Source organism: Cavia porcellus, unplaced genomic scaffold, assembly GCF_034190915.1.
Source record: "Cavia porcellus strain 051 isolate PalLab524CR breed Dunkin Hartley unplaced genomic scaffold, mCavPor4.1 scaffold_1, whole genome shotgun sequence".
Classification (NCBI taxonomy): Eukaryota; Metazoa; Chordata; class Mammalia; order Rodentia; family Caviidae; genus Cavia; species Cavia porcellus.
The window spans coordinates 47,269,635-47,284,994 of NW_026947484.1; the positions used below are offsets into that span (position 1 = coordinate 47,269,635).

General features: G+C 35.6%; 1 protein-coding gene across 5 annotated transcripts in view; it reads right to left on the reverse strand.

The window, feature by feature from the left end:
• The window catches only part of Txndc16 (thioredoxin domain containing 16), an 89,804-nt gene that overhangs the window by 5,488 nt on the left and 68,956 nt on the right, over positions 1 to 15,360 (reverse strand). For 4 of the 5 annotated variants that reach the window (XM_013154699.3, XM_063247716.1, XM_005004540.4 and 1 more), the window contains 4 exons: positions 8,911 to 8,995; positions 7,250 to 7,388; positions 4,512 to 4,672; positions 3,427 to 3,617 (listed from right to left, as the gene is read on the reverse strand). In XM_013154699.3, the coding sequence (XP_013010153.1) occupies positions 3,427 to 3,617; positions 4,512 to 4,672; positions 7,250 to 7,388; positions 8,911 to 8,995 (576 nt within the window). The remainder of the gene's footprint in view (positions 1 to 3,426; positions 3,618 to 4,511; positions 4,673 to 7,249; positions 7,389 to 8,910; positions 8,996 to 15,360) is intronic. The other variant, XM_013154700.3, reaches the window with a different exon arrangement.

Genomic DNA, 15,360 nt, shown 5'->3' on the forward strand with positions numbered 1-15,360 from the left:
GAGAAAGTCTTTAGTACGTTCAGTGTTGGGTTCAATTCATGTTGTAATCACATTTAAGAACAAGTTAGACACTTAGCAGACCCCATCTACAAAAGATCAACTCAAAACTGATTAAAGTCTTAAATTACCAGAAGAAAACAAATGGAAAGAGCCTCCTGAAATTGGTTTTTGCAATTACGGGGATTTTTAAAAAAAATATGATCCAGAAGCACGAACAACAAAAACAAGGCTAGACCAATGGGACTGTTTTTATCAAAGGCAAAAGCTTCTGCATTGCAAAAGAAGTAAGAGTGGACGAACTACAGAATGGGAGAAAATATCTGCAAACCACACATATGATAGGGGTGAATATCTGAAATATATAAGCAAATCAACAGCAATGAAACAAAGCAAAACAACCCAAATAACCCAACTAAAAAACAAGCAAAGACCTTAACACTTTTCCACAATGAGCTGTCATACCTGGAAGAATAAATTTTATGAAAAGGACAAAAAGCAAGTGTTGGTAAGAATGTGGATAAAAGGAAACCCTTGTATTCTATGGGTGGGAATGTAAATTAGTAAAACTATTATGGAAAATAGTACAGAAATTCTTTTAAAAGTTAAAAAATAGATCTTCTATATGATCCAGCAATTCTACTTCTGGGTTCATATCCAAAGAAATTAAAAATTAATATGTCAAAGAGACACATGCATTCCAAGTTCATTGCTTCATTATGAATAGCCAAGACATGATGAAATCAACCTGTATCCAACAAAGGATGAATGGATAACAGGCTGTAGAATAATCTACAAAAGAATGCTATTCTGCCTTTAAAAAGAAGGACAGGACTGTCATTTGCAACAATCTGAATGAATCCAAAGGATATTATGGTTAGTAACACAAGCCAAGCACAAAAAGACAAATGCTTCATGATCTCACTCATAAAGATGTTAATCTAAAATAATCAGACTCAGAGTATGAGGGTAGTTGCCAAAGGCAGGGCATGGGGCAGGGCAAAGAATAGAGAGATGTTGGCACAACAGTATCAAATTGGTTGGAGAGGAGAAATAATTTTTGGAGATCTGTCAAATAGCATGGTGATGACAATAAATAATAATGTATTATATATGTGAACAATTTTAATAGAGTAGATTTTGAATGCTCTCATTACAAGGAAATGATATGTATCTGACAGGCATGTTAACTAGCTAGATTTCATCTTTCCACAATATGTACATACATCACAACATGTTGTACAACATAAGTATACAGTTTCTCATGTGACAATTAAAATTTCTGGTTCTAAGGCTAGACTCCAAGCTTCCTGGTTTGTTGGTTAATTATTACTTTCTTCTAGTTTCTTTGTTTGCTCTTCTATGGGTAATTTTTCATATGATTCTCATGAGAATTAAATAATTGATGATAAGTCACAGCATTGTGGTGTGGTAGACACTTTGTAAACATTCTATAAACATTAGCTCTTATTAAATTTAACTGAAATAATAAAGTGGTACTTACTTTCTGTGGGTAATACCTACTTTGTGTGGCTTTGTGTGTAGACTAAAGTAATTAACAAGTTTGTTAGCTGTTATCGTAAAATAATACTTATGAAAATACTGTTTCATTAAACAGAAATGCTTTTCTCAAACATTTATGTATACAGATTAGATATAATAACTCTGGAGTTTAAGTAAAATCACTGCAAACTTGGTTATCACCTGATAGTACTGGTGACTACACAGACTATCTCAATTACTTGATTAGAAAGTCAATAAAAAGCAACATTATACATTTGATAATGTTATAGTTTAGATAAAAGCCTCATATATAGAAGTGGACTATTGGAATCATAACTGATCATAAGGGCTCTAACTTCATAAGCAGATGAATGGATTAATCAATCTGCTGATAAATCTGTCTTAATTACTTTTCCCGTTGCTCAGGTAACATACCCAATACCTACAGGCTAGAGGAGGAAAAGTTTATTTTAGTTCATGGTTTGCAGAGGTGTCAGTCCATAGTCGGCTCGCTCCAAGGAAGGGTGGTGTGGCAGAGTGGCATCATAGAGGAAAAACGGTCCATCACATGGCAAGCAGAAAACATCAAGCCTTCTTAGACTTTTATTTCATCCATGCTACAAGCCTGCTGGATGATACCATCCACATCCATTATCCATATCTAGAATTGTGCTAAACCAATCAGTGGGCTAATTCAGTGATCATTCCCTTAATCTGTATTCACCTATCCTTGGTCCAGCCACCTCTGAAAAACCTAGACTTTTAGTGCATTAGGCTTGGGGGGGGGGACATTTAGATACAAGCCATAGCAGCATCCATAATTTAATAGCATCACTAGAAAGTGAGAGTGGGTCATGAAGGCGTGATGTTGGGGACTGTATTTTGTCTGTGGTTCATTCCTTCCTGGCTCTTTCCTATTTTCCAGCTGCCATGAGGTGAGCAGCTTAGCTCTACCAGGCACTTCCGCCATGATGTTCTGCCTCACTCACAGAGCAGGTGGATCATGCACTAGTGACTGTGGACCATGAATCTCTGCAGCTGTAAGTGAAAGTTCAACTTTCCTTTTTAAAGCTGTTTATAAACTAACACACAGATTAGGTAATGTGGTTAAGAGTAAGGGCTCTGGAGTCAGACTGTTTGGTGCAAACCCCTGCTTTAGTATTTATTAATTAAATAACCTTGGACAAGTTACTTAACCTCTGTCACAATTTTTTATTTGAAAAAAAAAAGACTATAATGACAACATCCAGAACTCTTAGGTTGTTGTGAGACTAAAACATCTAATCCTTGAAATATATACAGCACCATGCCTAGAAAAGAGCACATGCTCAATATATATTTTTATTCCACCAGTAACTTTCTATATAGTAACTGGCCTATAATGTAAAGGCCAACTCACTGAACAACAAAAGCAATAATAAGTATTGAAGGAAAAACTAAGAGGAAACTTCAGTTGGACATATACATTGTTAGGATATTTAGAATCAATTTTTACATAAAATGTTTTCATTTCTGCAAACCGTGTATTGCTTATAGCTATAGGAAAAAAACTGGCATGCATATAAGAAAGCAACCTGGAACTCTCTGGTGACATGTATGATTTGAAGTTTTCTAAGTAGCACAAAGGACTCATGCTTCAGGAGGTCAGTGTTCCCACTAAAACAGCTTGTTAAACTATAAAAATCACATGCTTGAAGATACAATCTACAGAAGCAATGTGGACTTGAGGAATTAAAATTCAAAAGAAGAAAGCAGCCTTAGTAGACAAGCTGACTGTTTTCAACTGTCCCCCACAGAGTTTTTGCCCTTCAGGCCACAAGACTCTGTCACAGGCAACACTGTCACCATAACCATGACAGTCCAAATCCTCCTAGCGTTCACTTTACATCTATCCAACAAAACTGTGTGTCTTAAGAGAAAACTTACTGATAGGATTTTCTAGTCCTGCTTCTAACTTCTTAAGCCACAACGCAAGGTTTTGTTCGGTTATGGACCGATCTGAAGGAAACGCAAAAACTTGGCCGCTTGAATGCAGATTCACCAAAGCCAAAAGAGGAAGAGGAGGCAGAAGGCCGAAATAGGCCTGCAATATTCCTCTCCCCACGGGCGTATTCTTACTACGAGAGGAGACAAGTCAAACAAGTTAATTAGTGGTTTTGCTCTGATAAAAAATGAAAATCATAGTTTATGAAACACTGAAGTTTTCATTGGTCTCATGTCAGTAATATGCTTTTTATATTATGAAAAGATATCCTAAAAATTCTATAACGATGTTGTTAGCAGTCAAATTTTAAAAAGTTTTCTAACTTAGGCACTCTGTGTTCTAAGAGAAAATGAGGCAGCCACTAGCCATTTTTTATGAAAAGTACACATAGCCCAAAAAGCTTCTCAGCACAGCTTTGACATAAGCGATCAGTTTCTTCCATGTTTTAATGAAGTACCTGTTTGTGTCAGCTAAAAAACAAATCGGTTATACTAAAAAACTAATCAGTTACATACCTATAATAGGATATTTATTTATATAAATACAACTTTTCCAAATAAAGTTGTGCCTTTGCTCAGGAAATAGAAGAGATTCTTTGCAAATTAAAGAAATGAAAAATAATTATGTTCCTACAAAGAAACCCGTTAAAGTTACCTAGTGTTCCTAAGGTAGCACATTCCACATTATGCAAAATACCACTATTAGATAACCTATAAATGATAATCACCTGGGAAAACTGTCTCCAGCAGGGAGCTGTTAAACTTCAGGCAAACTGTACACTGCCCCATTTTTGTAATTTTCAAAAATCAGAAAAATTACTACTTTTGAACTTTTACTGTAGAATAAGATGCAGTCCAAAAAACCAAGATCATCTTGGATGTTACCTATAGTTAGGTTTAGTAACCTTTAGTTACTAAAATACCATGAAAATGTGTTTGGTCTCATATTGACCCCTAACATAGAGTTACAGAGTATCATTTCCTAACGAAAATACATTTACATATGAGACAAAGTGAAGCAGACTTACAGATTTAGCCAGCAAGGAGTAAATGAATCCAAGCGTTTCTGTTCCACTAGTGTCAACATTGCTTTTCTATACTGAGGATTTATGCTGCCATCACTGAACAAAATAAGTAACGGTTTCTGAAGTCTGAAATAATTAGGAAGATTTTCCACAGTGATTTCTGGCTGTTTCAAGAGAAGGACCAAAACAAACCAGAATAAAAAAAGAAAAAAAAGAAAGAAAACAAAAAGAAAAATAAAAAACATAGAAATTATGATGCACAAAATAGAAAACAACATTCAAATCACTCCTACAATTTCAGTTCATAAAATGTAATTCAAATATGTTTCCATTTAAATAGAAATTTACCATGCTAATAACTAGAAATCTCAAGAGTTTCTTATTCAATCCCACCTCACCTTAATGAGTTTTTGAAATAAAATTACTAATACACTTTGAGAATAAATTAATATTCCTACTAACTGCTCATGCCAATATCTAGACCAGGTTAACAAACTTATACATGACTAACAAGAAACCCTATTGTACATTTTTATCCTAATAAAATTTGAGTAAAACTACAAGCAGAAATTTAAAAATATAATCTTCTGATAGTTCTATGATTACTTAAAAATTAACTAAAATTTACCTTTTTCAACATTGTAGATATGTTGGCATAAAGATATCTAAAGAAAATCCAAAAACCAATCTCACTTCTTTTGAGATTAAAATAAGAGAAATTTAACAAGGAATTAAAAATCTAATCCTCTTGTCATTTTATTATTAACAAAAAGATAGTAACTATTTTAAATATATATTTATAGAAGACAATGTCTAAGCTGTTAGTATTTAGAATAAGAAAGAGCAAAAAACTAGAATTTCAAACAGCAATGACTCATAATAGTAAATCTACCATGCTCCAAATTTAGTTTCACATCTACTGTTTCACTTGTGGACTGAAACAAATCATGCCCTGTCAAATGCACAGAGAGGGCAACTTGCTATAAAGTAAGGTAAGGGAACTCATGAGTCCTTTTAGGAAGTGATATTTGGGCTGGACCTTGATTAAAGAACATGATCTTTCCAGAATGAGGTGTGTACTTGATTGGGGATTTGAAATATAGAGACTATTGTAACGACAGGAAGAGAGCTATTCAAACATAAAGAATATTGGGAATCAGTACAGTGAAGGAGGCCACACTTAGGAACCAAGAGACAAAAGCAGCTGTGAGACCAGATGGGTAAGGCTTTGACAGCTTTCCTAACTTGTGGGAACACAGACAGGAACTTTTATCAGATTGGTGAGGTGGATAGCACTGTTTCCAGAAAGACAACCAACTGGAAGGTGAATTTGGAAAAGATCAGTGATGGACACTGCTCTTTCCTGGATCTGTCAGAAAAGAGCAGGACCTTTAAAAGACAAAACACTCATCAAGAGGAAACTGGTTAAGTTATGGAACATTAGCATAACAGAGTATTATGCAGATATTAAAAACTAATATGCATACATATACCTTAATAAAAATTACATATAAGACATGTATAATTTTTTTAAGTTTGGGGAAATATATTGCCAAACTTAAATTTTAAGAAATTGTGATTGATTCTACTTTTTCCTTACCATTTTCCATATTATCTGAAAAAAATTCTAAAATTACTACACTATATATATGTGTACATATGTTAAGGGAATCTTTACCTAATAGTGTCATTAAAAACCATGTTCGCTATCTATTGTAATACACACCTGTAATCCTAGCAGTCTGTAAGGCAGAGGTAGGAGGATCACATATTTTGAGCCCAATCTGGGCAATTTAAAGACTTAGCCAGACCTTGTCTCAAAATGAAAAATAGAAAAGGGCTGAGTTAACTCAGTGTAAAGGCCATGGGTTCAACCCCAAGTACCACTGGAAAGAGGATTACTGTAGTAAATAGCTTAGAAAACTATATCCTGAAAATACTAACATGGTAATTTAATTAATCATAACCAGTGACTTTGATGAAGAGGGAGAGAGGATAGAATCAAGATTATGAGGAGACTTCTTCAAGACTACAGACATTCATTTGAGCCCTAAAAGTATTCACATTCAGGTCAAGTCAAGAAACACAATAATGGGAGAATATTTGTTCCTTCTGTCCTGTTAGAAGGGTAGAAGAACAAAGTTAAAATACGCTAGCTATGTTTAATACGAAACAACTGAAATCAATCATCTAGGTTGTACCTGCATGACCTTGAATCCACTCGTATATAAAGCCTTAGAAGAGGCCTTTCATTTTAGAAAGCATTTTAAAACTATATAAATAATAATGATAGCTAACATTTGCTGAATATTTGCGACAGGCCAAATGCTATAGACAAGCAGCACACATCACACTGTCTTTAGGCCTCATGCGAATTCTTTGCAGCAGGTGCTACTATGACGTGCCATTTTACACATGTGGAAACTCAGATCAGGAGCAGAAAGGTGCTGGACAGCCAGTAAGAAACTAAGCAAGGCACTGGAGCCAGGCAGCTGACCTTCTGCGAAACACTTGCTTTATAACGAGCTTCCCCCTAGATTCAATCCTTGAACTGAACTCCAGCCACTGTGGTTTCAGCAAGACAGGAGAATCCGTGGCAAGGACTAGAAAAGATGGATGTATCATCAGTGAACAGCCAAACAGAGCAACCCAGTGCCCTATGCCATCAAAGGCTGGAAAACTGCATACCAGCTGAGCAAGATTTCATTTCAAATAACATCCTTTTTATAAAGTACACTCACGAAGGCTTCCCGTGACGCATCTGTTATTATCTGCACTATGTCTTGTGTGTGGGTGCCAGCCAGTGGAATGCTCTCTATCTTGTCATCTTTGTGTCTGGCAAGCAGCAGGGCTGGCAGAGTCACAGCATATTTATTTGCCCTATGGAGAAATGCAGTATTAAAATTCACAACCAAAATACAGCAAGTCATCAGAAACATTGAAAAAAAAAAATCAGGCCAAAAAGTCACAGCAACTGGAAAGCCCTACTGCTGGAGAGAAAAAAATAGTTTCCAGGCAATTTTATCTTTTATATGAGGCTGAGGAAGTTCAAGAGCTGACAATCTTTAATAAAAGAAAACGACAGGTAGTAATCTAGCCAGATCTTATCCCCCCACCACCACCACTTACTCATCCTACCTGTGTCTAAATAAGATTTGGAACACAGTGAATGACTCTAGGGCCAATCTTTTTGGTGTTAAGAAGATGGGGACCCAGGAGGAACACCCTGACTGCCAGGTACTACACTACCTATCCTGGTTATGCTTCCTTTAACCCTCAGAACTTCCCTATTAAGTATCCTCCACAGTTCTGTTTTACAGATGAAGAAATAGAATTCTGAATTTAAATGAAGTACTCCAGACACAGGGTGTGTGCTCTCTCTATAGACAAGAAACCCACATCTGCCCTCCCACCACTTTTGCTAACTAAACCTGAAAGAAAATGCCCTGAATTAAACAGAAAAAATTCTTTGTGTGGAATTACCAGTGAGGTGCTCACAGGTGTAAAACCCTTGCTTTTACCAGAACAGAGTATCTGGCTTTAAAATAATTCAAGGGCTGCAGCAGGTCCAGTGTTCCCATCACTCGGGGGAGCCCCTTAGTTGGCTGGTAATAAACAAGACACCCTGAAACCTACCATTCTGGCTCTTCAGGCCATAGTTAAATATGCACCGACAGCAGAAAACAGTAGGTGATTTTATACTGTGAAATGGATAGGTCTCATATCTGCAGGTTTAGTATGTGCATTTCAAAAATGACTGCTTTCACCAAATGAACAAAAGTCTCATCATCAAGAGCAATGTTCAACAAGAAAGATTTAAACTCAGAAATTACAATCACGAATTTTACAGTAAGAAGGTCAGAAAAACTACAAGCACTTAACAAGTCCATTTGCATGTTAAAATAAGCCTCTACTGCAGACTGGTTTTTGTATCACTAACAGTTTCCAAATTCACAGTCCAGTCCTTTATTCTGCAACTAAAATACTTCGGTACTCACAGCTGCCCATCTTCCACAAAGCAACTTAAGTGGCTGAAAAAATGCTGATTTTTGTGAATATGTATTTTGGTAGCAAATATAAACTGAGATGCTTAAGAAATAAAATTTTCAAAAATTTTCCAGAACTATCAAGGCTCCACCAAAACTGCAGGGAACAGAACTAAAAGAAAATTTTTATAAGAGAATAAAGAGCTATGAAGCCAAGATGACCCCAGTTCTGGATCAAAGTGAAAGAATATTTAAAGAGTCTAAATAGTGTAGCACTTCTCAGATCTTCCTAAGAAGAAAACTAAACATTTATTTATGCTGCTGTTCTATCTTCCTAAGTCAGCTGTGTAAAGACAATCAACACATTATATTGCATAGCTTCTTCCTCCCTCAAATTAGAAAAGCAATAAACTTACAGTATCCAAACATCTTCTTCAGAATAAATTCCAGTGAGGACGCCTCCTTTTAAGTAGTTTCCTGCTTCAGTGAAATCTTCTTTTGCTATAAATACACAGACATGACCAACTCTGAAACCATTAATTATCAACTGATAAACAGGTTTATAAATGGTAGCATTTTGTTATTATTTAATTATTACAAAGATAAACATTTAAGTATAAATGTATTATATTAATGGTTTTAAAATAAATCAGAGCAGTTTTAAAATACATCTGTGTTATGACATCAGATTATGAAAGAAATGTAAATTGATAAAATGTAACAAGGCTTCCTAAACAAATGATTTCTAAAAGTTATTTATAAAGTTTATGGCACTCTGGTCATAAATAAAGAGTGACTAAACATGTATTTGTTGTTTTTTAAATTTACTCCTAAGAAAGGGTCAATGAAGACAGCTGTGAAACACTGTACATTACAGTTACAAAATATAAAGATGCCTTATGCAAAAAAAGTCCTGAAGTTCTAGACTTTTAAATAGTGTGTTAGGTTTTTCACTTATGAAGAATTTGTTTCTTATTTTCTGTACTTTCTGTAATGTATTTTTGCTACTTTTGAACTTTGACTTGTATGTGTATCTACCTTTTTCCCTTATTAGGACAGGCATATTCAAAATTAAAACTATTATTTCTATAGCTTTCTAAACATAATATGTTTTCACAAATGATGGCATCTCATGGGTCACGTGAATGATTATCTTACAACCAAGAAGCAAATTTGAATTAAAGTACTGTGGAGCAATGAGAAAAGAGCAGAGGTGGGTGTACAGGTAAATGAAGTATTCTTGCCCCATGAAGGCCACCTGGTCAGCTCCAAGCACAGCGCAGGCAGTGGCTCAAGCAGAAAAAGTGAATGGAAGAAGTCAGCTTTAAAGCAGCTGCTGAGGCAGGCATGCTGCACCCACGAGCTGCATCCTAGCATCAGCACGGTACTTTGGGGTAACATCAGCACTGTCTTCATCGGGTAACCACAGTGTTTTTTTAAAGGGTGCACTCTGAATCCTGTGCACTCTGCACAGGATTCAGAAGCATGGTCTGCAGGAAAGCAAACTTACCAGAGCAACTCAGCCCACAGGCAGCTTGTGAGCTCATTTATAACCGTATGTTTAGTAAGAAGCTAATAACCCATTAAAAGTATTTTTAGACTGTGATTTCCAAAATAGAAAAGACACATAAGAAAATAAGCAACTAAAAAAGAAGAGAATGCCTATACTTTTACTTCTAAGAGAAAACAGAGCTAAATTCTAAATCAGTGACATAATGGAATATGTGTCAGCTTCTCTTCTTTATTAAGCAGCAGCAGTGGAAAACATATCAATATTCTTGTATAATTTTCTCATATGGAAGCCTACTTTTGAATATGCTTCCTCATAAATCCCCGTGATTATCCTGTGTATTCTAAGTGACTTGTGGGATGGGAAAGTATAAAGATGCAGGCCTCATGTACACATTCATTTCCACTAAATCAGAGTGTGTATTTTCCTCCAAACATTCAAAACTAGGCATATTCTTCACTTCCATGATGAAAACCGTGTATTGTGAGAATACATAGCATTCTCAATTACAAGGAGTTCGGTTATCTAAATAAAAAGATGGAGAAATCTTTTGCTTCCAGAAATACATTTGGGATGGATATAAATGATGACTTGTCCCAGTTCCTCAGGAGATTGAGGTAGGAGGGTTATTCAGCCACGTAGTTTACAACTAATCTGGGTGACATAGTAAGACTGCTCCTGTACCTCCTGCCCCCATCTCGCAGCAAAAACATAAAAGGGACTAAGGGTATAGCTCAGTGGTAGAGCACCAGACTACTATGCACACAGCCCAGGGTTCAATCCCCAGTGGGGGAAAACCCATAAATATATTGTAATTACACAAATATGTTCATTTAGCAATACTGCATTTCCATTACATATAATTATATGCATATAACTGCATTTATAACCACACATATGTGTATGTGAGAATTCTGTGTCAGTGGAGAATTGAGAAATAAAACATGTCAGTAGCTACTCTTAACCACTAGATTTTGGTTTCCAAACTCAATTTCCCACTTAAGGAACCTGGACTTCTTGGAGAAGTGACTGGTTCCTGGAATATGGCTGAAAACATCTCATATCAAAAGAACAGATTTAAAGAATGGTGGAAACATGTCAAAAGGACACAGAGGTCAGACTGAATAGGTTCCCGGGATCCCAATCAGGAGCAATACGAATAAACTAATGGCAACAACTGACTATAACCCATTGAAGAAAATAAGAAGGCATGCCATGGGGTGCATGCCTGTAATCCCATAACTCTGGGAGGCAGGAAGGTCACAGGGTTAAGCCCAGCTTGGACAATTTAACTACTTGGCAAAATTCTGCTTTAAAATAAAAAAATAAATTATAAAAGACCTGGGGATGTTATTCAATGTGAAGACTCTGTGTTCCATGCCAGTATCACAAAAAAATAAAGAAATAAATATTCAGAAGTCCATAACTGATACACATGAAGAAAATCCTTTTTTATAGTAAGATACCAATGAACAAATGAAGGAATGGTGGAACTAGTTAAGATTTGGTTGGCCACTGTTATGGTTTATATTCACATGTCTCCCCCGCTCCCTTCAGAGGCAAGGGCTTTTGGCAGGTGAATGGATTATGGGGGTGCTATAGCTGACTTCATGTTGGGAGGCAGGGCCTGGCCACAAGAGGTGAGGGTCACTGTGGGATGACCTGGTGGGATTTATCTCCCTCCCTGGCTCCTCCGTTTTAGCTCTGCTTCCTAGCTGTCACGAGGTGAGCAGCTTTTTTCCACTTGGCCCTTCTATCATCCTGACAACCATGCAAGGACTGACACTTCTAAAACGTGAGCTGTTAGGTCTTGTGTCTAGTTGACCCCCAAAGCCTCATGCAGTCCTAGGTGAGGCTTTTTCAGAGGCTGGGGTGTGTGAGATGCCGGGATTCTTTCACTGTTCAATGCCAGGGTCAAGGGCACTACGATTAAGGCTGTGAATGCTACTCACCTTAGCCAGGATAAAATATAAAACACAGAAAGAAATGCGGTCACCCCATTCTTGCTTTGCTACCTTCTGCCTGCCATGAGCTGTTTCTCCTCTGTGATGCTTGTTTGCCATGTCAACCTGCCTTGGAGCCAGCCAATTATGGACTGAAACCTCTACAAACAGTGAGCTAAATAAACCTTTCATCTTTTAATTCCAGGTGTTGAGCATTTTGTCTTATCAACAAGAAAACTAAGATATGATTAAAAATAAGTCTCTCCTCCATTAAGTTGTGGGTGTCAAATATTTTATCCCAGAACAAGGAAAGTGACTAAGGCAGCAACCATCATGCTAATAGCTTTTTTATTTTTTTTTCAGGTAAGGGATTCTAAAACTGGTTTGTAATACAAAAGTGTGGTAACGAGCAGCTCTCCTACAGAGTTTTAAACTTCTCTCTCATGGGACACTTAATTAATTACAATGGAAAAGACAGTAACTTTTCAGCAGATAGAGAAGTGAATAAAAGAGGTATTTCTGCCCTCTTGGACCTAACATTGTTCTTCTTCAAACCATTAGAATGAATCTTAATAAATAAATCAACATCTGATACAAAAGAAGTACTCAATAAATGTTAGTAGGCAGCATGTATTTGTAAGACACAGCTTTACAACAAATGTTAATGAGTTCGTAGCAGCTTTTCATCATTGCACACTTTCATTCAACAGATGTTGATAGTCCAACTACTATCAGGCAACTGTCTATAAAAAAGGTAAATAAATAAACCTAAAGAAATAAAAAGGAATAAACGCCTCCCTGAAAAGGCTGAGAACAACCAACCCAATGAAATTATTTAAAGAGATGGACAGGGGTTTAGTTCAGTGGCGTAAGTACCTGCCTGACAAGCATGAGGTGGTAATTTTGATCCCTGGTACCAAAACAAACAAACAAACAAAAGAATAAATATCAAGAACGTGTCACTTTAGCATATCAGACGTGCTTCTACATAGTTCAACTTTAGGCTTTTGAGGGGAAATACGATTAAATTTTCTATTTCTTATGCTGATCTCCTATATAAAAACAGTATGAAAAATTCTTTCCATTGTTTCTAAATTAGCAAAACATTTTCTGTGTAGAGTCTAATCTGTATGTTACAGTTTATTATATAATGATGATAAGACAGTAAAAATTTCATCTTTCTGTTTCTAGTTGCTACCAGATTACTTAGGGCTAAACTTTGACCAACTGCTGTGTTTTCTGGACTTTCTACCTAATTATCCCCTACCATTTGTCTGCAGGGATTCTCCTCCTTGTTTTAATGGTTTTATTGTATTTGTGCTTTTTATTGTCTGAAGACTCAAGTTCTTCTTGAAAGGAGGAGGAGGCCTATTGTAAACAATAAATGATAACTTCAAGGCCGTGGCAACTAAAGTACATAGAAAACAAAGTCAATAGTAGGAGAAGAACATTAGAAAGAAAGGGAAGAATTAAAACACAAACGGCCTTCTTAAGATGACATGCCACTACTTTTTAGTAAGTTCCTTTGGGCTTTTATTATCAAAGATTCTTAAAGCAACATAAAAAATACTAAACATAAATTGGTAGGAAACAGTTAACAGTATCTACTATGTACAAATATAATTCAAGATGAGGGGAAAAAAGATGGGGGGGCCCTTCTTCCCATAAAATATTCTTAAGAGATTTCATTCAGAATTTGAAATTCATCTCAAAGAAAAGAAAAATAAGGGGAAAGTTTGCTAGATAAATGGTCAGAGTTAGCACAGTGAAGAAAATAGTAGTGGTTTTGTTACCCATTCCAAAAGCCACCATGTTCAAAGGCAACAAATAATATTCTCAGAATTACTACTGGTCAGAAAAAACACCTTGTGTGTATCTTTCTTTGGAAACTTACTTTCTTTGGAAACTTTCATAGAAACACATTTCTATGAAACAAGAGATAAAGAGGCAGAGTGTAAGAACAGAGAAGGTGTGATGTTTAAAAAACAGTAGTTTATCTACATTTTAAACACTAAATCTCTCCACATACTTTTCCTTCTTACACAAAAGTAACTAAGTTACATTTAAATGTCCTTATATCTCTTGCTTTGATGTTTATAAAATTTGAGTCTAAATTTTAGGCTTATAAATGTTATTCAACATTCAAAAAAACAGTTTATGATGCTACGGAAAACAAAGTAAAAATAACTGCTATAAGCACTGTATCAAAACAATGCAAAAACATTAATTTGAAATTCAACAAAAATAATACAAATTAATAGAAGGACAGATGTACAGGTACATAAGATAAATTCGTAAATGGACTGATATACAGAAACACACGGTATTGTGGAATATTTAAGGGCTGATTCTACAGATGTTCACAGCAAAATTCTTTCAACTTTCCTGTATGTTTAAAATATTGGAAAAGTAAACTTAAAAGATTTTTGAAAGAGAAATGTACAATGCAAAAAAAAAAAAAAAAAGAGAGAGTGAGAAACCAGCAATAATGATAATCTGAGTTCATAATAAGAAGCTCACACAAAGAAAAAACCCCTACAAAAGAAGTGAAAAACATCTTTATCTCTCAAGAAAAGCGTCAAAATGGTCTTTGATTTTTATAGGATCAGGTACATGTGTAATGAACATCTCTAACTCCATAGAAAATGTAAGAAGGCTGTATACAGAAAATAATTGTAATAAAGGAAAACCTAATCAAACACTAGTAAACCAAAACAAGCAGCAGACATCTAGTGAGACAAGATCATAAATGTAATTGGTTAATGTTGATCTGGAAGAGATGAAAGGTAAAAAAAGGGGGGGGGCAAAAAAAAGAAAAGTAAAATAGACAAATAAGAGACTTGACCAGTAGTATATTCAACATGTATTATAAAGCTAGTTTTATAATATGATGATGATGGAAAAATCATATAGAAGTAGAAAAAAAAAGGACAACTGTTAACTACTTCGAAAACATTAAGTTGATCTCTAACATCATATAACATGCACTAAAATATCTAAATGGTTAAAATCTTTTTAAAAAGAAAAAATATATATCAAAGAATACAAAGCGAAAAGGCAACTTACAGAATGGGAGAAAATGTTTATAGATCAAGTGTCTGACGAAGGGCTATCCAGAATATAAGAAACTTTTGTAGCTCAACAACAAAAAATACAAACAACCCAATTTTTCAAAACAATGAGCAAAGAACTTGAGTAGGCATTTCTCCAAAGAAAACATCACAACAGTCAACTGGCATAATGAAATGACATCAGACAGGTGTGGTGACACCCACTTGTAATCTTAGCACTCAGGCAGGGGAAGGCAGGAGGATCACAAGATTGAGCTCAGTCCAAAGCAACTTAGGAAGACCCTGTTTCAAAATTTAAAAACTGCTAGGGATCTAGCTCAGTGCAAAGGCCCTGGTTCCAAT